Source organism: Aureobasidium namibiae, assembly GCF_000721765.1.
Source record: "Aureobasidium namibiae CBS 147.97 unplaced genomic scaffold scaffold_5, whole genome shotgun sequence".
Taxonomy (NCBI): Eukaryota; Fungi; Ascomycota; class Dothideomycetes; order Dothideales; family Saccotheciaceae; genus Aureobasidium; species Aureobasidium namibiae.
In genome coordinates, this window is record NW_013581204.1 from 346,248 (window position 1) to 365,197 (window position 18,950).

At 52.3% G+C, this 18,950-nt stretch overlaps 8 protein-coding genes across 8 annotated transcripts; 6 read left to right on the forward strand and 2 right to left on the reverse strand.

Annotated features, from left to right (window-relative positions):
- Nucleotides 1-61: 61 nt before the first annotated feature.
- Nucleotides 62-1,765, reverse strand: M436DRAFT_11418 (4-coumarate-CoA ligase-like protein; the record flags this gene model as incomplete). The annotated part of the gene is made up of 3 exons (XM_013573384.1): nt 62-587; nt 657-1,522; nt 1,577-1,765. Coding segments are annotated over 3 exons (1,581 nt in total), but the record flags the coding sequence as incomplete, so codon positions are not given.
- Nucleotides 1,766-4,041: 2,276 nt separating this feature from the next.
- Nucleotides 4,042-5,534, forward strand: M436DRAFT_10417 (uncharacterized protein; the record flags this gene model as incomplete). Its single annotated transcript, XM_013573382.2, has 2 exons — nt 4,042-4,619; nt 4,859-5,534. Coding segments are annotated over 2 exons (1,254 nt in total), but the record flags the coding sequence as incomplete, so codon positions are not given.
- Nucleotides 5,535-8,926: 3,392 nt separating this feature from the next.
- On the forward strand, nt 8,927-10,408 carry M436DRAFT_43290 (uncharacterized protein; the record flags this gene model as incomplete). Its single annotated transcript, XM_013573664.1, has 3 exons — nt 8,927-9,094; nt 9,283-9,761; nt 9,814-10,408. 3 exons carry the CDS (start codon nt 8,927-8,929, stop codon nt 10,406-10,408), a joined length of 1,242 nt encoding a protein of 413 aa, XP_013429118.1.
- A 263-nt stretch (nt 10,409-10,671) lies between these two features.
- Nucleotides 10,672-11,646, forward strand: M436DRAFT_42904 (ribosomal protein L27; the record flags this gene model as incomplete). Its single annotated transcript, XM_013573595.1, has 3 exons — nt 10,672-10,882; nt 11,045-11,360; nt 11,415-11,646. 3 exons carry the CDS (start codon nt 10,672-10,674, stop codon nt 11,644-11,646), a joined length of 759 nt encoding a protein of 252 aa, XP_013429049.1.
- A 258-nt stretch (nt 11,647-11,904) lies between these two features.
- Nucleotides 11,905-12,690, reverse strand: M436DRAFT_42136 (RNase III domain protein; the record flags this gene model as incomplete). Its single annotated transcript, XM_013573432.1, has 2 exons — nt 11,905-12,051; nt 12,112-12,690. 2 exons carry the CDS (start codon nt 12,688-12,690, stop codon nt 11,905-11,907), a joined length of 726 nt encoding a protein of 241 aa, XP_013428886.1.
- A 300-nt stretch (nt 12,691-12,990) lies between these two features.
- Nucleotides 12,991-14,628, forward strand: M436DRAFT_71301 (uncharacterized protein; the record flags this gene model as incomplete). Its single annotated transcript, XM_013573771.1, has 1 exon — nt 12,991-14,628. One exon carries the CDS (start codon nt 12,991-12,993, stop codon nt 14,626-14,628), a length of 1,638 nt encoding a protein of 545 aa, XP_013429225.1.
- An 846-nt stretch (nt 14,629-15,474) lies between these two features.
- M436DRAFT_42599 (uncharacterized protein) lies at nt 15,475-16,781 on the forward strand (the record flags this gene model as incomplete). The annotated part of the gene is made up of 4 exons (XM_013573537.1): nt 15,475-15,547; nt 15,644-15,728; nt 15,788-15,981; nt 16,036-16,781. 4 exons carry the CDS (start codon nt 15,475-15,477, stop codon nt 16,779-16,781), a joined length of 1,098 nt encoding a protein of 365 aa, XP_013428991.1.
- Nucleotides 16,782-17,792: 1,011 nt separating this feature from the next.
- Nucleotides 17,793-18,744, forward strand: M436DRAFT_43081 (uncharacterized protein; the record flags this gene model as incomplete). The annotated part of the gene is made up of 2 exons (XM_013573631.1): nt 17,793-17,996; nt 18,055-18,744. 2 exons carry the CDS (start codon nt 17,793-17,795, stop codon nt 18,742-18,744), a joined length of 894 nt encoding a protein of 297 aa, XP_013429085.1.
- Nucleotides 18,745-18,950: the final 206 nt, after the last annotated feature.

Sequence of the window (18,950 nt, forward strand, 5' to 3'; positions counted from 1 at the left end):
GCGGAGGGCCAGCATTCCAATCCCTGCAGCTGAGCATCCACCTTCTGACATCTCTCCAAATCAACTCCTCAAGCCTCATCCCATCCCTCAAGATCTTGCCAGCAGGGTTCTTGGGAATGGACTCCTTGAACCTCATTTCCAGCGCCACAGTCTTGTATTTGGCGAGTTTGTCCTTGCAGTGGTTGATGAGTTCACCCATGATGCCGAATTGCTGAGCATACAGCGGCACACCGGTTTCCAGCACCACATGCGCGACGGGGACTTCATTGTCCACGTCAGAAATGTACCAACTGAATACACCTGCATCGGCAACGAGCGAATGAGAAAGCAAACAAGCTTCGATTTCCGTGGGGAAGATTTGCCAGCCGCGGTATTTGATAATGTCCTTTTTGCGGTCGGTGATGTAGAGTTTGTGGTCCGGGTAGGAGAAGTGGGCTATGTCGCCTGTGCGGAGCCAGTTGTTGCGTAGTGCGTTGAAGGTCTCGGAGGGGTTGTTGTGGTACGCGAGCATGTTTATGGGGCTGTGGATGAAGAGCATGCCCGGTTGTTGGGTTGTGGTGATTTCGCGGCCTTCGGCGTCGGCGATGCTTGATGCGAATTGTTAGTGGAAAAGGCGATGATGGGGGGTCCAAGGAGTGGAAATCCGAAAGTCTTACATGGCTTCGTAAGAAGGCAACAAGCGACCTACGGAACCGCTCTCGTCGAGCTCTGGGAACTTGAAAGTCGTGATCCAACCTGCTTCTGTCATACCGTAGACTTGGACGATACGTGCGTAGGGATAGAACATGCGAACGGCTTCATTCTGCATGCTGGCCGACATGGGCGCGCCTCCACTCCAGATAAGTCGGACTGAGCGAAGCGCAGTGCGTTCGGCCTCGGGTACGCGTCTGAAAGCCAGGAGAACGGGAGGGGGTGCTGCCATCTCGGTGATGTTGTAACGCTCGACGTACTCAAGACAGCTCTCGACATTGAACCGAGGCATGACATAGGTGGTGCGGCCATGAACGAGAGCGTCGAGTAAAGCCAGCGGGGCGGTGAATCCATGGAAGAAAGGGGTGAAGAGCAAACGGGCGACTTCGTAGTTCTTTGCGACACCGTCTTGCAAGGCGATGTTTTCGGTGACGAGACTCAGGTGTGAGCGGGCGGCCATCTTGGGCAAGCCAGTGGTGCCACTTGTCGACATGAGAACGGCGACGGTATCTCTGGCTCGGGTCTCATCGTCGAAGCGGACCGGGTCGACGACCGGTGCACCAGCAATGCCTGCCAGGAGGTCGGCGAGCGAGTACCGGGCACCGAACGAAGAACCGGCCTCTCCGTCGCCCCAGAAGATGATGTTGTCGCCATCGAGAAGACCTTCCGAGGCCTCGGAGACGGCAGCGAGGGAGGCGGGATCTGAGAAGACGAACTTGGTCTCCGAGACCTCAAAGTGGTGGCGGAGCTCGCCTGCCTTGTACATGGGGTTAGCCCCCGAAAACACACCCCCTGCCATGATGATGGCCAGAAAAACCACCGGGTACATGATCTAATACGCGCTCGTTAGCTCTGTTCGTCAGTTGGCGTTTCCTTGTTGACCTACGTCATTCAAATGAACGACACAAACCGTGTCACCACGCCTAAGGCCCACTGCTTGCAGACCTTGCGCCGCCCTTTCCACCATCACCTTGGCCTGTGCCTTGGTGATGGCCCTCTCAGGGGCGGCGGCATCGATGAGAACTGCTTTGTTCTCATCGTATGTCCCAGTGTCCAGGACGAAGTGAGGCAGGTCCTTGTAACAAGGACGAATAGCTTGCGAGCCTAGTGCCATCTTTCTCACTGTCGAGGCTTGGATTAGTCATGCTCGTGCGTCGGTATGAATAAGCGAGGAACAGGGAGTGATCTGAGTAGATGGAGCAAAAGGGGCAAGCCAGGCAGGTGTGAGAGAGCGTAGGAGGTTCAATTAATGGCGAGGCGATGAGAGGACTAGGTAGGAGCAGACAGGGAGAGCCGAAGGGGTCGGTTGAGGGAACACGTCCTGCGCGTAGATGATGCGCATCGGATGGTCAACGCGCACCATGTCGTGGTATAGTCGCATGCCAGCAAGGGAGGAGGAAGATGGTATAGGGGCTGCCAGTGTAGTTGACCTGATAGAGGATGCGGCGTGGGAAAAGATCGAAACAAAGAAATGACTTACATTTGGTACTCGATGGCGATGTTTTTCTTGAGAGGAAACCGACAGAAATGGATTTGAAATGCAGCATCCCATGCCGAGCCCTGGTACGGGTGAGCAAACGACTCAAACGCAATCAACAACATTGTAAATTTTGGACGTCTCTCGACATCATCTTCCGTTCTGGCCATAGCATCTCAATGCAGAGAGCTATTCGGACTCCGAGACACGACCAATGAGAGAGAGACATTGTTGACAAGATCTTGGGCTCTCAGCGGAGGTGTAAAGATCTCAACAATGCTTTTTGCATTTTGATAGGCGCCCGAGTGGAGCATAAGTAGTATGAGAGCAGCACATTGTTGAAAGCGCAGACAGTCAGGAAACATATACCTAGGTTTTTGAATTGATGTTTCAGTTGGTAGTGTTTTTAGCATGAAGCAGGTACAGGATGGAGGATATCAATGTCGCGAAGTTTCACCACAGACGCGTCGCTCATGTATGCCGACGTTTAACCCTATCATAGATACCTTGAACATGAAGCTTTCAATGGTTGTTGACCTTCGACCATCTCATAAATTCCTATGCTTGACATCGCGTTGACGATCTCGACGATTCAACATCTTCAGCCAGTTGACTGACTATCTGCGTGATATGCACTACTAAATCAGCTATGCCATGATATACATCTGTCGACTCTCCGACCACGAGCCTTGCCTCCCTAGGGAAGTACAATTGTAGGACGTTCGAGACACAGCAACTGTCGACACATTTGGAAAACTTCATAGAGGAATCGAAATAGTACGTCAATCAAAGCCGCGATCAGCGTGGACATCCTGCGAAAAGCGATGGTAGGGACAGATCAATCGGCCATGCATGCAAGCTGCTCCAGTGTTTGCTGCAGATTGACTGCAGTTGAATGCAGCATCAAACGATGAAAGCATATACTCCGGCGGCCTCCAGAACATATTGACAACGAGATTGCGGTCTGTAAGTCAAGGCGAGAGAACTTACCACAGTTGCAAGCAGGAAACGAGCAAAGTCTGAATTTCCCGAATTGGCAAATGCATGGCAACACAGATCAACCAAGACAAGTCGCGCCTTCCCTCGGAATATCTTATCGGAACTTATCTTAGCAGCCGCGCTCTGCGGAAGTGAGACGCGTGGCTATCCGATTCACAGTGGTGGTGAAAGCGGAAAAACACTCTGAAAAGTTCACATTTCGCCCTGCCAGCCCACCCTCAAACCGGCGACATACGACCTATGCGGACCTAGAATTCCACTCATTGTTCGCCAGTTCTTCTGCTTGGTTGGCTTTCTGTCTGTTGCGTTGCTGTATTCACCTGCACTTGGTTCGTCCTCTTCTTTTTCACCTTCCATTGGTCGGGAACGCATATCCTAAAGGAACAGCTCTGCCGCTGGAAGGCATCTATAGAGTTCTACTCTACCTCGTATTCTGTTTGAATCGTAAGTCAATGGTTTTGGCTAGGACATATCCACCGACATCCACCTAATAATATGACCTCAAGATGTCCGCCCGCCGCTTCTCGGGACCACCGGCCGCCTCTGTGGCCATCAAGGTGGACATCATCCGTCCCCGTGCCAACTCTGAGCCTGGAATTAAGTATGGCTCCATTGGTCCCTCTATTGAGGAGAAACGCGTTGCTCGCGCCCTACGCCTTCAGCCCAACTACTTCTCCAACCTCGGCCTGGGAGAGAAGCAGTGGCTACTCTCTCTCCTAAAGTCTCCTTTCGTCCCTTCTTCCATCTGTGAAGAGGAAGAGCAGCCCTGCGAGAAGGCCGAGGCTCCCATCATCACCGACAAGGGTGAGCTTGAGTGGCTTGCTTGCGCCCAGGAGCTCCCTCCCCAACTCGGCACCGAAACCACTAGACGTTTCTGGGACTTCTTCTCCCTCTACAGACTCATCTACGCCTTCGTCATCATTGCCAACCTCATCGCCCTCGCCCTGACTACCCCTTTTGCTAGCATCACCAGCTCCGACGCCGCCACGGGCGCTGCTATTAACCTCTGCATCGCCGTGCTCGTCCGCAACGAGCATGTTGTCAATGCCATGTACCGTGGCGTATGCATGCTCAAGCCGTCAGCATCTCTCGCGGCTCGCAGAATAGGGGCCAAGGTCTACTCGTACGGTGGCTTTCACTCTGGATGTGCCACAGCTGGCATGCTCTGGTACCTGGCCTTTGCTGTTCTCCTGGGCGTGGAACTCACTGACCCGGGAAAGTCGTCTGCCTTCGCCCTCGCTGTGTTAATCAGCATACTTCTCCTTGCCGTCAGCCTTTCTGCGTTTCCTGCCTTTCGTGTCGCCCATCACAATGCCTTTGAGGCTATTCATCGCTATGTTGGTTGGACATGCGTCGGCCTCCTGTGGGCACAGCTCGGTGCCTCCTTTGCTACCTCGGGTCGCCCCTATCGCGAGTCCGTCAGTCTTCTCCTGGTTGGAAGTCCCTTATTCTGGTATGAGCAAAATTCACCCCTCTCCACCGTCAGAGTCCACCATTCTTCATAGCTGTCGCAATGCAATGTGTTATTTAGATTACTGCTCGTTCCCATTGAGAGTCCATCTCGACATGGCTTTCTATGGACATCTAGTCTGTTCTTTATAACACTTTGCATTGCGATGGATGCAGATCTTGGACAATGACTCCATTGAGAGCCTGTCATCAGAGGTCGTACTAATCAAATTCACTTCATAGGTGCTTGAGTATCATCACGCTGGCCGTCATGTATCCCTGGAGCCGCCTCAGAGAGCGTGATGTCCTTGTCCAAGTTCTCTCACCACAAGCTGCTCTTCTACACTTTAATTACAAGCGCATGGATGTTTGTCAGGGCATTCGCATCACTGATTCTCCGTTCAAGGAAACTCATTCTTTTGCTACAATCTCTGGAGTTGACGACGAACAGGGCTTCAGAGTGCTCATGTCAAGAGCTGGAGACTGGACATCCAACTTCATCGACAACCCTCCTACTCGCATCTGGGTCAAGGGCGCGCCCATCTACGGCGTCATGCGCGTTGCTCTCATGTTCAAGAAGGTCCTCGTTGTTGCAACTGGCACCGGCATCGGCCCATGTCTCTCACTCCTGGAGAGTTGCTCCGAACATCCGATGCATGTGCTCTGGATGGGCTCCAACCCTAGAAGATCCTTCGGCGACACTATCATCAATTCGGTCTACACAGCTGACCCCGGTGCATGCATCGTCGATACCTCCAGAGCAGGCAGGGGTGATATCCTCAGATTGGCCTACGCCAGATACGTTGAGTCTCAATCAGAAGCAATTGTCATCATTTCCAACGCCAATGTCACCAGACTGGTTGTTGGCGGCCTTGAATCGCGTGGCATTCCGGTGTTTGGTGCCATCTTCGACTCCTGAAGGAGAGTGGATACAACGCTTATCTTGGCTACTATTGGTTTTGGCATGCAGGAGGCTCTGGGGTGGAAGGATCAGCTGTTATTCTCACCGTTATGCTTTGACCGCAAGGATTGGAGGACTGGTTAATTGTCATCAGCAGCATGGTTTTGGTATGCTGCTTCGTTGCTTTTTGGTCTCTTGGTTTAGTTTCTTTCTTGGTCATTGGATCCTACCCACGGCTTTGGGAATTAGATGCACAGCGTTTGGACAATTGCTTGCAGCCCTTAGCTAGTACGATCCTACATTGGAGGCTGAAGTATAATCGATTCTCTTCTCGATTTCACAGTCATCGTTGCCAAGATACGTAGTTCTTCTTTGGAAGGGCGTTTTCCCTCCAACAGGTAGCATTTCGCGACACTATCTCACCGAGATCCCCGAGAGCGCCCGACTGACCACTAGGGCTCATTCTCAAACATACACTTTTGTACAGCAGTCGGCTCCTCAACCAACCCACTATCAGCAAGGAGCTCGTGGATTCATCTTCTCAAAAGCGTCGCAATGTCTTAGCGCATCTCAAGTCGGCTCGATTGTGGCTTGCTAGAGATCCACCTTTGCGGTGAGAAAATCAGCCAGCCTGACAAACAATCATGCATGTCATTCTTTCCTATGTAAGCTACACGGTGTACGACGTACGACATGGCTGCTTGCCGTTGTTCGGCTCTGAACCGAAGAAGGCTTTGGGCTTGAGAACTGATCATCTCGCGGCAAGAGCAGGCGGAGACGAACAACAAAGAGCAATTGCGGGATGAGGTATTTGGTTGTCGTCAGCATGCAGGGTGAACAATATATTCCACATGTCATTGACACGTCTAACTCATGCGCCGAGAAGTGTAGTGGGATATGTCGGTCATTGACTGTAACAACGGCCTCGTATCTAGTATTGGCTTGCAGCCCTATAAGAACAGTATTTGGAAGCTCCGCAGGGCGCCTGCTGATTGGCTGTTTCCTCTTGCAATCCACAGGAGTCGAAAGCTTCTCTCAACATCAATGAGAGTTGTGCAACCTTCGGATGAGGACCACAACATGGCAATTCCAGCAAATTTGTATTCCGTCGACCCACGCGGGATAAGCATATCTTGTGGAATCTGGACCCAATTCCAAAGGAAAGAACGTGCGCCATAACACAAAGCCGAAAGGACACATGGAAAGGCCGGAGACGCCTTCTGAAAACCCGGCAAGTTTAGACTTGAGCTGCCAAGATGGCGCGTTCAGGGATTTGGAATCTACGACTCCAAGATTGAACTCTTTCCAGCAGACGCTCCACTCCAGGGCTTGCGACTCTTCTTATTGTTCCTTCGGCATTCCCATGAATAGCTGCTTGCAAACGGCTTTACCAGAAAAGTCAGAGTCAGGTTGAAAGCGGATGAAATCGCGATCATGAGGGATCTGCATGATTGATCCTTCTCACCAAAAACAATGTTGTGCTTTTCAGCAGTGTATTTGTCAAACTAATCGCATGTGCCAGGCAGACATCACAACAAACGAGTTATGTTGCAGTTCCACGCGAGACGATATCAATCTCCCATGCGAGGAGTACGGCCATCATCGCGTGGAGTTGAGACCCTGATCTCAAGTGCTTCGACTTCTAGTCCAGATCGTGCGAACAAGCCTGAAACCAGCTAGATTGCATCAAGTCGTTCAGGACGCTATCTCACCTCGCTTCTAGCAAGGGCAGCTCGGTTGCAGCATGGAAGAGAGATTTCATGTCAGAGATAACACGAGACGCTTACACTTCCATTTGCTTGTTCATGCACAATATTTGTCAGATGGGTCCTTCTTGGCCTGGTCAGGCGTTGCCGAACGGCGGCCCCAAGAAGCTTACCTTCGAAACACGCGAGCACAACGGCCGTTTCTTGCTTCCCTCGACTCATACAACCTGACCACCAACCACCCAGGCTCTCATCGTGAATCGATGGTTGCATGAAGGATGATATTTGCAATACGAGCGCGGTTACTCTTGCTACACCCCATGGAGTGGCAGGTTTAGGCATGTCCGTCGGGACGTGCACTGCACATTGAGGTTGTCCAACAATCAGACCGTTTGGCTTCCGAAACCTACGTCAGTCAAGTCGATGGAGCATACACAAATACACGAGGCTGCCCGGCCATGAGACCTGTCAGTATCAAGGCATACTCTCCTTTCATCTCCAAATTGTCAGAAGTTTGTTCTGTTATCTTATCCTATCCTCATTTCACCCGGTCCTCAAACTATATATCATATAGCCGGTCCCCCTGTGTAGATCCTTCTGTTGCTTCATATATCTCTATTTCTCAACATGTCGTCAATCACCAAGTCTTCAAACAGCATTTCTCGACAAAATATGAGCTCTTCTCCACCAACTACTCATGCAATGCCAGCCCATCCTCAGGGCGGATACAATCCATCAGCCATCCAAGCCTGGACACAGTCTCTTCCGACTCACACTGTCAGCTCTGCCAGATCGCAGCAAGCAAACGATGCCGCTGTCCAGGCATATCTTCAAGCAAAGATGGCCCTCTTCTCCCGCAACTGATCGATTGGCTTGCCTTTCAACTACGAAGCAAACTCAATTCTGGACTACTTCTCCAGCATTCCATGGATGAGGCATACTCATAGAGAAATCACCCAAGGTTCTCTGCACGTACAAGGCTACGACAGCCCACGCCTCATACACTGAGCGATCTACCGTCGATTGCCTGACATCGGCAGTCACTATATACCCATCAGTTGCTACATACGCGCCTCTCCCCAAGCAAGAGTATGGTGTGCACACATAGGGTCCGATTTCACAGAACCAGCCCGAGGACGGTGGCTCACCTCAAGCTGCTCAGCTCGTTGAGCTGTTTCTTTCCATGGAGAAGGAGATACTTGGGTGTAGAGCAACTCATTTCCAGCGACCTCACGCCATCCACCCACCTAGTCCCCGCCCGATGCTGTGCAAAGCTTGTACCCCGTATATCCGTTGTCAAAGTTCTGTTCCATCGAACTTGATTCGTTGGCCAAGCTCTGACTTTGGTCGATGGTCGACATGCCTTGACTTGAAGGGGATATAGTCACATGGCTTGGTGGACCATACACTTCTGTAGGGAGGGATACACAAACGTTTCACAGATGATGACACTACAACGCCAAAGAGGGAAAATGGTTGAACTGTTGTTGGAAGAACGTCGGTCATTGTGTGATGTTGATCGTGGCGGAGGTCAAGGAGGGAAAGAGCTCTTTCGAGGCTCCTTCCATATTGAATGTGTACCTATCTACGATTGACAGTTTTCAATCCTAAAACCATACCATTACCTATTATCTCATTGTCATCGCATTCCTCCTACCACATATTACAGCTATATCTATGGTTACCTTCGACCTCTAATCCAGTATGACGACGAAAGCACACCACGAGAAGCCGAACCTCCGTTGGGATGCCCTCACACCGACCATCATCACAACCACATTGGCGACTGCTGTGGTGATATTAAGACTGATAGTACGATGCAAATTTGTCAAGGCTGTAGGCTTTGATGATTTTGTCATCTTGGTGTCGCTTGTAAGTATCTTCTTCGCTTCTTGCTGTCTGAGCTTGAAGCCTGAACGTACCTGCCTTGTCATTTTGTCAAAGGATCGACATGGTCGGAACTTCGCTCTTCTGACCATACCACTGCCCTCCACTACATCTCGCCGCCTCTCCCACATCCACTTGCACATCATGAGAACACCAATCTTACCAACCTGCAGTTCCTTTCCTGGGTCGTCCTTGGCCTTACCGTGGCCATGGTCGTGACAGGATTTGGCAGCTACGCCTGGGTCAACCCTCTCGATCTACACTCGACGACAGCCAAACTCTTCCTCAGCTGGAATGTCCTCTACGTCGTCCTCATCCATGTCACCAAAGCTTCGATCTTGACCCAATACCTTCGCATTTTCCCCACCCGTACAATGCGACGACTCACATGGCTTCTGTTTGCGGCTCTCGTGCCGTCTGTAATGTGGGGCGTGTTTGCCTCCATCTTCTTCTGTAATCCGGTCAGGAAGATATGGAGACCGATGGTGCCTGGAAAGTGCATCAGTACGAGGACGTATTGGTTGAGTGTGTCGGCTGTGAACATCGTGCTGGATTTTGCTGTGTTGGCGTTGCCTATGCCAGTCATCTCGCGCTTGAAGTTGCCGAAGCGGCAGAAGATTGCTTTGGTGGGCGTCTTCCTGTTGGGTTTCTTGTAAGAGCTACATTCTCCTCGCTTGGTGGTCAAAGGACTGACACGAGTACAGTACATGCGCAGTATCGGTTGTTAGACTTGTATTGGTGCACAACGCGTACGCTCGACACGATTTTACGGCGTCATCAGCAGAAGCGGTGACGTGGTCAATGGTCGAAGCCAACGTGGGCATAATTTGCGCGTCTATGCTCGCCTTGAAGCCGCTGATCGTGTACTTCTTCCCTCAAGCGACCAAAGAACGACAAGCGCCTCGATGGAGTCTTACACTCAACACAGTTCCCACGACCGAAGCATCCGAGCCCGATGCCGAAAAAGGACAGACAGGACAGCAGAGAGAGTCAGTCACAACTGCAAGATCCATGTCTAGTACAGACAGACTGGCAAGAATTACGGAAGAGCTTGAGGGGTCTGATGAGTTGACGCTGGTTGGTACGCGGCAGAGCTACGTGAAGCCAGATGTGAAGAGGGAAAGGACCAGGAGTTGGAGCGAACAGACTATACTCGATATGGAGGGGGCGATAACAAGACCTGAGATGGTGGCCACGAGTCCGTTGAGAGCACATATGGCTGAAGAAGAGTTGAACGAGCAGATGGCCGCGCTCGACATCAGGCGTCAGTTGAGTGGTGGGAGGTATCATGACCAGTAGACAGAGTTCCCGATATACATAAGTTTGCCAACGGAAGCGTTTCCTGATGTTCTCCAAGGGTCATTGTGCCATGTCGATTGCAAAGAGAGAAAGCAAATACGTGAGTGGATGATATGGTAGAACCGTTGCCAACATGAGAATGTGTCCCCAACGCGAATTGCGGAGGCGGCAGAAAGTCGAAAGTCGAGCAAGCAGAGAGCGAACATCGAGAGTCGAAACAGCAAAAGAGACAGCGCAAACCACACACAGCTCGCTCTCAAATCATGTTGCTCCCAAGGATACACGCACTGCCCACGGGCTCTTCATCACCAGCCATTGCCACCATCGAGACTGCTTTGTCGGCTCTGCGCCTGTCGACACCAGCGGTCAAGACGACCAGCATTGCTGTGCGCCATGCCTCGCACAAGGCCCAGGGAGCCGCCAACTCTGCAAAGGACGGCGCGGGAAAGAGATTGGGTGCTAAGAAGAGTGGAGGTATGTGTTTTTGAGTCTGACGATCGTCGCTATTCGTGAGATCTATACAACACACATCGACATCCTTTTTCCCTTTCCATCTCTACAAGCCCAGCACACGCAAACCCTCCGCCCTACACAAAACCCCGCAAGAAGAAAACAGACACTGACAGAGGATAACAGAACAATACGTGATCCCCGGCAACATCATCTTCCGCCAACGCGGCACGAAATGGTTCCCCGGCGACAACTGCGCAATGGGCCGCGACCACACCATCTACGCCACTCAACCGGGCTACGTCAAGTACTACAAAGATCCCCTCAAGCACCCCAAACGCCAATACATCGGTGTGGTGTTTGAGCGCGCGCAGGTGCTGCCACAGCCTCCGCACGCGGTGCGCAGACGACGCTTGGGCATGCTGGCCCACCAGATGGAGACACCCCTACTCGAGAGCTCATTGCAGGGCGACCTGATGGCATCGGGATCCTCTGCGCAAGAGTCACGCGGTGCGGCAGTGACGCCAGAGATCCGCGAGGCACCCAAAGAGCACAGAGGCAAAGTGGTGGTCAAAGACAAGCGCACTGGAGAGGTCGTGAGGGCCACACCGACGCTGAGACCGGGTTACCAGTACAGAGCTGCAAACTGGGAGATTGGAAGGGCTGCTGAGAGAGCGGGTATCAGGGTCACGCCATTTAAGCCTGGCAACAGGTTTTTGGCTTGGAGGAAGGCTGCGGTGAGGAAGGCGAAGAATGCTGAGAGGAGGGGTTTGACGAGGAGACGTTAGGGGGAGGGAAGTTGTAGGAATATAAAGGGCGTTCGTTGTGTATTTGCTCTTGATCTGATCACAGAAGCTGTGGTCTTGTAAATGTATAAATGGTCGAAACTTGATGTAGACACTTGAGAGGAAGGCAAAACATGTCACATATGCTTGCTCATTTCGGCATGTGAAATATATCTAAAAGGTGTGTTTGTTGGCTGTTATACAGAAGGTTTGTACAGGTATATGCAAATAAAAAGAAGTCCGCTTTTTCGTAAAAACAAATCACTTGAGGCCCAGAGGGTTGAGTATCCTCTCCCTCACAATCTTGTTTGCGAAATCTCCTCCCTTCTCCATGGCCACTGCACCGACGATCGAGTAGAGAGTGTGAGCGAGAACGACATCGACACCGGATGATGAGAGGTTGTCAATCTGTAGAGGCACAAATGTCAGCGGTTGCCCAAGCCAGTCCAGACCTTCGCGAATACTCACGTTTCTAGGCTTCCATCTCACAACAGCATCCAGACCGTACTTCCGCGCCAACGAAGCCAATCTCTCCTTGTCCAGCGTCTTGTTCTTTGAAAACTCGGAAACATTATGCACGCCCCTCATGGCGGGATGCGCAAACTGCTGGTGCTGGTTGCGTTTGCGCTCGATGGGATAGAGGTCTTCAGGACGAGAGGGCTGCTCAATCAACGCAAGCGAACACTGCACGTTGCACAGAGTCTTGCCCAGGAAGGCGAGTTTGTCGTTGAAACCTCTTCTCGCGTGATCGAAGGACTTGTGTGTTACGGCTAGCCATTTGATCTCTTCGGGCAGGATGGTGTCGCCGTTTTTGCCGAGGAAAGAGGTGTATGCTGTGTCGAGGAGGGAAGGGTCTTCGTTCACGACAAATGGAGGAGATTGGCGTTGACGAGGGCCTGGTCGTGCGCGGACGGGCATGGCCATGCGTGCCGGAGTTGCTGCCCAGCGGGGGGTACGGTCGCGAGAAGAATCAGAAGAGGTGGTGGCATAGGCGTGTGAAGATTGTGTGAGGCGGCTGGCGCAGCGAGAGAGTTGTGGGCGGGTCATGGATGTCCTGAGGGCGGCGCCGACGAGGGCGGGCGGTGATAGTGCGGGTGCGCTCATGCTGGCGATGTGTGTGTGGGTGTGTATTAAAATGTATCGTGTCTCCTGAATATCCTCCTCTTGTCCGTGGTTGTTGCAGCAGCTCCCCGTCTCTTGTCGTTGCTGGTTGGAGTGAATCGTGAATCTTTCTTTGGCAGGAGCGGTAGAAAGTCGGCAATGTCGGCCGCCCGGGCAGCAGTAGTGTTTATCACCGGTTGCTATTTGTTTCTTTGAACAGCAATTGGATCAAGTATTGCTAGCAAGATGGAACAGGACCAAGCAGCTCTCAGCAGGGCAGAGTTGTATTCACGAATCGAGAAGGTCCTTGGCGCTGGATCACGATACAAGGTGCACCATCTCTCGACGCGGCCGACCAAGTCAGACGCCTTGTTCGCCGCTCCCCCGGCTACGAGGCCTCAGCGCACCTTCTGCGAGTCTCACTTTCTCACTCTCTCCCTCCCGTCCACTTCGATCGAATCTGCCACTTCCTCTGCTTCGCAATCTGAACCCGGCCATGTCTTCATCTTCGCTATCGAGATCCTCGTCTACACCACTGCCTCCCTGACGACGCTGTTTGTCTCCAAAGCCGACTCGACCGGCCATCTTCCCTCATCTCCCCCTCAACCCCGCCAGTCGCCTATCCGTCCACTCACCTCGACCTTTGTAACATGGCTTGCCGAATCCAGGCAGAGACCTGGCATCCCGCTTGTCGTCTCGCTCTTCGCCAGAGCCCAGGACCAATACCTCTTTCCCGGAAGTGTCGACCATGGCGCAAAGCACGTTCTGGATGACCGTCAACTCGTCAAATGGTGGTGCAAGACTCTTGACCCCGTCCTGCGACTTCACTCCGACCATGCCTACACCACTCGCGCCCATGTCATTGTCCCAGGCTTCGATTCTTACGAGACCACCCAATTCTTCCCCACCTCTCATCGCTCCGACCCGACCGACAATCGCAAATGGCGACACGGCCACCCGCTCCTCGAAATTGCTCCCAATCCTTCCGCTCCGCCCCGCTGCCTCGTGCCACACTTCCCGGACGACCCAAAAGCTCGCTACCTGGACGAACTCGATGCCGAGATACCGGACTCGCAACCAAGCCAATCTTTCTTCTCGCCCAGCAAGAAAGGCAATGGCATGTGGAAGAGCATAAGGACGTTGGATCAGTTTTGGGATACCATGGCCTTCAGACAAGAGTGTTCCTCTGGCCGAATGGTCGGTTTCGTCTGGCTTGTCTTCACACCTACACAGCCTACCGTCCAGTCATTGGAAGATTATGTCACAAACCTGACACCTGCCACTTCGTTCAGCGCAGACGACTTGCTTGGAGCAGACCAGGTCTTCTCGAGCCAGGAAAGCGCTGGTCAGCCCTCGGAGGCCACAAAGTCGAGTCCAAGAAAGAGTTTGAGAAGGAAGAAACTATCGGGGCCGATTATACCTCGTCAACCAAAGATCAAGTCATCTTCTTCAAACTTGTCGTCGCGCTCAGACAAGTCAAGCAGCAAAGAGTGGCCAGAGAAGGGTCGCGGTCAGATTGTACTCGATCACTCATCCTACACCAGAGTCCACGACTTGCTGTTGCGCCTCGACTTTTCAGATGTAAAAGCTGCGACTGCCAGTACGCGCAAGTGGCTTGGTGAAGTCCCAGCCATCACATCTCCCGCTGCAGACTGGGGCAATGAAGTCACTGGAGCGGTTTCGACTGCAGACCAGACTGCCGTCGCAGGGCAAGCGGCGACACCAACATCTGGCCAAGTCAATGACCTGTCTGGCATATTGGTTCGCAAAAAGAGGAAGAAGGCGGATGATGAAGCTCAGTCGCCGGCCGTTGTGAACGCGCCGGCGGTCAATGTCTTGGGCGCTGCCATGATTCGGAAGAAGCCAAAGGTCAGCGATCCTTGATACAGTAAGCTCTCCACCTTCTCGGAGCGTGCACCGAGAACGAACGTGGATGGCGCAGCTTGTAGTACAATGGTTTCACATGCTCGGGTTGTCGTCTAGGAGACATCTCACCCGACCAACAACTCTGCGTTTTGGCCCAGGACTTAGCACTTGGATGGAGATGACCCCGCCGATGGCTTGGTCTACTCGATTGTGTGTTTTCTTGCGTTTTTCCCTACCCTCGAGATACCCCCAAATGCATCCTTAGGATAGCCCATTATGATAATGATGACTCTTGTTAGTATGATCGATGGCCGTGATTGAAAGTGTGGTTTGTTGGAGCATCGATGAGCTTGAGAAAGTCGATGCGCCGTTGGATGTAGATTCATCAGTCACGCCACTTCGTCATTGCTCGGAGCCGCGCCCAGCTCCGCAGCCTGTCCACCCTGAATTCCTGGAGAGATGGATCATGGCATCGTTGCACGGGTAGACGCGAGTGTACTGCTTGGTGCTCTCGCTGTCTTTTGCTACAGGATACAATTCTCTTGCTTGTCAAACCACATCACATAGACTCTCTCCAGCCAATTCCGCATCATCGTGAAAACAAAATATTTGCTTTTTCCCTCAGCCATCTGCAGCCTGCTTCTCGAACCATCCACACGGCTATACCACAATCATCATCCATCATAGAACAGGAACTTGGCAACATCGCACCCGAGGCAAACTCGACATTATCCATTGCTCTTCCCCCGAGCAAGACCGTGTGTCCTCAACAGTCGAATGTCGGTCGACGAGCATGCTGGCTGGACGCCCCCGGCCGCAAACGTCACAACACCAACATCGCTCATCTTTTCCGAAAACGCAGGCATGGTTTCGTTGGAGACCATCCGCGCATCCAACCTCAAGACTAGCAATTTGGAGAATCTGGTAGCTGTGTTTGGTATGTCGCTTTGGTCGTCGCCCCGTGGCTCTTTTGCTGCTCTGAAGCTTTGTCTTGCCACGTGCCAAATGCTGACTTGCGCTTGATGGTATTTAGTGGGAGGTACACATGGTGTCGCCGAAAGCACCGTCAAGGAACTGTTCTTGAGGACAACGAAACCGCGAGCGTACATAATTGGCAGGTGAGTTTATCCCACGCAACTCTTGTCGTGTTCTGTGCTATGCTAACAGAGATGTTCAGGAGTCAAGACAAGGCGGACAGTCTTTGTAAAGAGCTCGAAGACTTGAACCCTGGCTCACAGGCCATCTTCATCAAGAAAGATATCAGCATACTGAAAAATGTCGACGAGGTTTGCGAGGAGCTCCAACGGCGAGAAAAGAAAATCAACATCTTGTTTCTCTCTGCCGGCTACATGTCACTAAGCGGTCGAAAGGGTGAGTTGCCATTTTCGGATAAAACCTCACACATTGCTAACAACAGTCACACAGAAACCCCAGAAGGATTTGACCACAAAATGGCTGTCAACTACTACTCCCGGATGCGCTTCACCATGAACCTGATGCCCGAACTCTCGGTAGCCGGAAAAAACAAGGAACTCTCACGCGTGCTTACAGTCCTCGCCGCGGGCTCAGAAGCCGACATCGACATGGACAACATGGACCTGAAAAAGAACTACACCTTACACGCCTGTCTGTCCCACTGTGTGATGATGACAGACTTTATGATGGAGGAGCTCTCCAAACGCTACCCTCAAACCTCCTTCTCTCACTCTTACCCAGGCACCGTCAAGTCGGGCATCACCAATCAACTCACCGGTCCCATCAGGCTGGGCGTTAAAGTTTTGTATTCGGTAATGACACCTTGGATACTAAACTTTAGAGAGTCCGGCGAGAGACACCTTTTCCAAATCACCAGCTCAATGTACAAAGCCAAGGACGGAAGCGCTGGAATACCACTAAACGGCGGTTTGGACATTGCAGTTGGGATGGATGGATTGAAGGGCAGCGGAGCATACTTACTTGACTGGGATGGCAGGCCAGCTGGCGATATGGCTATACTCAGAAAATACAGGGATGAAAATGCCGGACCCAAGATTTGGGAGCATACGCTGACGGCTTTGAAGAGGGCTGCGGGTAACAAGAGGATGGCTGATGAGAATGAGGAGCAAGAGCAGAAGCGTAGAGAACAGCATGCGTCTGGTGCTCTGAATATGGTTGGTTGGAGAGCGGGATGATGTGGGCAGGCAAGAAAGCCAGATTATGGACCATGGCGTTATGATGGAAGAGTATGCATTATAAGACTGGACGGCATCGAAATGGATTGGATCTACACGCCGGGTTGCATGATAAGAGTATCGTATTTCGAAATATCAAAGGAGTGTATGTATAGTGTACTGTTCCTAACGTCCCGCTGAAAGATACAGCGAAGCACATGAATTGATTGTCTTTTCGAACTCAGATTCCTACTATAGGATGCCCAGGCAAGGTCTCGATCTGGGCAACAAAGTAACCATGGTCCCGAGGCTAGCAGGCGGAAGATTGTGGAAGCTTCGTTGTCCAGGATATCGCGAATGCTGGTTGTCCAGGAAATGCAAAAGCCTCCATCAAGTCCCAGGTGTTTTCTCCTTTCATGCGACCGTCAACATCAATAGTCTGATCAACTTCTTCTCTGTACGAACATCTTTCTTCCCCCTGCATCTGTATCGATACCAGCATTCACCATGGGACGCCACTTTGTACGTTATAGAGGTCGCTCTCCCGCAGCCCACCCAGAGTCCGATTCAACACACCTCATTGTCAAGAAAACTGTGACCAAAGAAAAGAACAGCAACTGGGGTTGGACACGGGCGAGCCAGACCAGCAGTGTCAGTTCAGTGACGGAGCCGGCGCGCTCTGCTTCTCGAGTGAGGGTTGCGCGGTATCGTGAGAGTGAGCACCATCGTCACCGCTCGAGTTCCCGTCATCATCATCGCCGTCACCGTTCACGACACGAGCATTCACACCATCACCCTCACCCGAGGGCTCTTGATCATCACTTCGGCGAGCACAGACATTGGCGTCGCCATCGCCGGCGTCATAGCGAAGACGCGCCGCTATCGCCGCCGCCGCCGCCGCGTGTGGAAGCAAAGGAAGTCGTTCACAAACGCTGCCATTGCGAAGCCAAACCTTCACCTACGGTCAAGTCTCTCCATATCTGTCCTTCTCCAATTCTTGTCGCCATTCCCATCAAGCAGCCTTCGCGCAAGATGGAGGAAGTCGGCGGATTCACCTACGAAGAGTGGTGCAAGAGATGTGCATGCGTTCCTGTTCCGACCGAGACCATTGCTCCGAAGTCGTCCGTTTCGAATCGCTCAACTCAGACTCAGGCTCGCACTCACAGCGAGGTTTCTGACCAGGACAACAATTACCGCTATGTCGCTATGAGAGAGCCAGGTCCTCAAGACGCTGTTGTGAGTTTGGTTGCATCTGAGATGTTTTGTGCAGTTCACTGACATTTGCTCAACTTAGCCTGTCGCTTACGCGCTGTACCCTCAACCTGGCTACACCTACATGTATCCATCACAGCCATTCGCTGCTGTGGCTGCTCCTCCTGCGCCTGCAGCACCTGTCGTTGCGGCTGCTCCTCCCAAGGCTGCTTCTTCCACTCAATCCAAGCAAGTGGAGTCTCACCATCATCACTACGTCCACGAACGTGTGCGCGAGAGACCGATCCGTGCTGCCTCAGAGCCACCTACCATTGAGAAGGCCGCGCCTACTCCACCCGCCCCTCCAGCAAACATGCCGGCAGTGACTTACAGTCCATTCCCATACGCCATGCCCACCAGCGCCATCCCCGTCGCCTACGCAATGCCCACCTATCCGGTGCCCGTCCAAGCCGAAACCGCCAGCAACACCTCCTCTTCCAAACCCAAACCCGACCAGCGCATCTGGGTCGGCCGCACCAGAAAGCAAGTCGACGAGGACAATGCCAAGATCGCCCACAAGGAAGGCGTTTACAAGCCCAACGAGATGGTTCCCAAGGATGCCTCGCCTGATCAGTTGTTCTGGTGCATTGAGCCTGATGACACCAATACTTTGCGCAGTTTCCGTACAATCGAGGAGGATCTCCAGCCGGGCAAGTGGAAGGTTGATCCTAGGTATGGTAATGCGTACTTTGTGCGTGGAAAACTCGAGAAGGAGAAGAAGAAGAGTAAGTGATGATACATGGGGAGTCACTGCTTCTGCTTGTTTGCTCTTTCTGCTTGGGCATGCCATGATGGTCGTGCCTTTTCTTTCGTGGAATGGAGATTATGCTTGATGAGGAGGGATGACGATGAGAAAAGACGAACATACCACTGAAGACTATGACTGCGAGGAAGCTGCGATGTTTCAAGGTTTCTGGTTTTCCTTTCGATGGAGGTTTC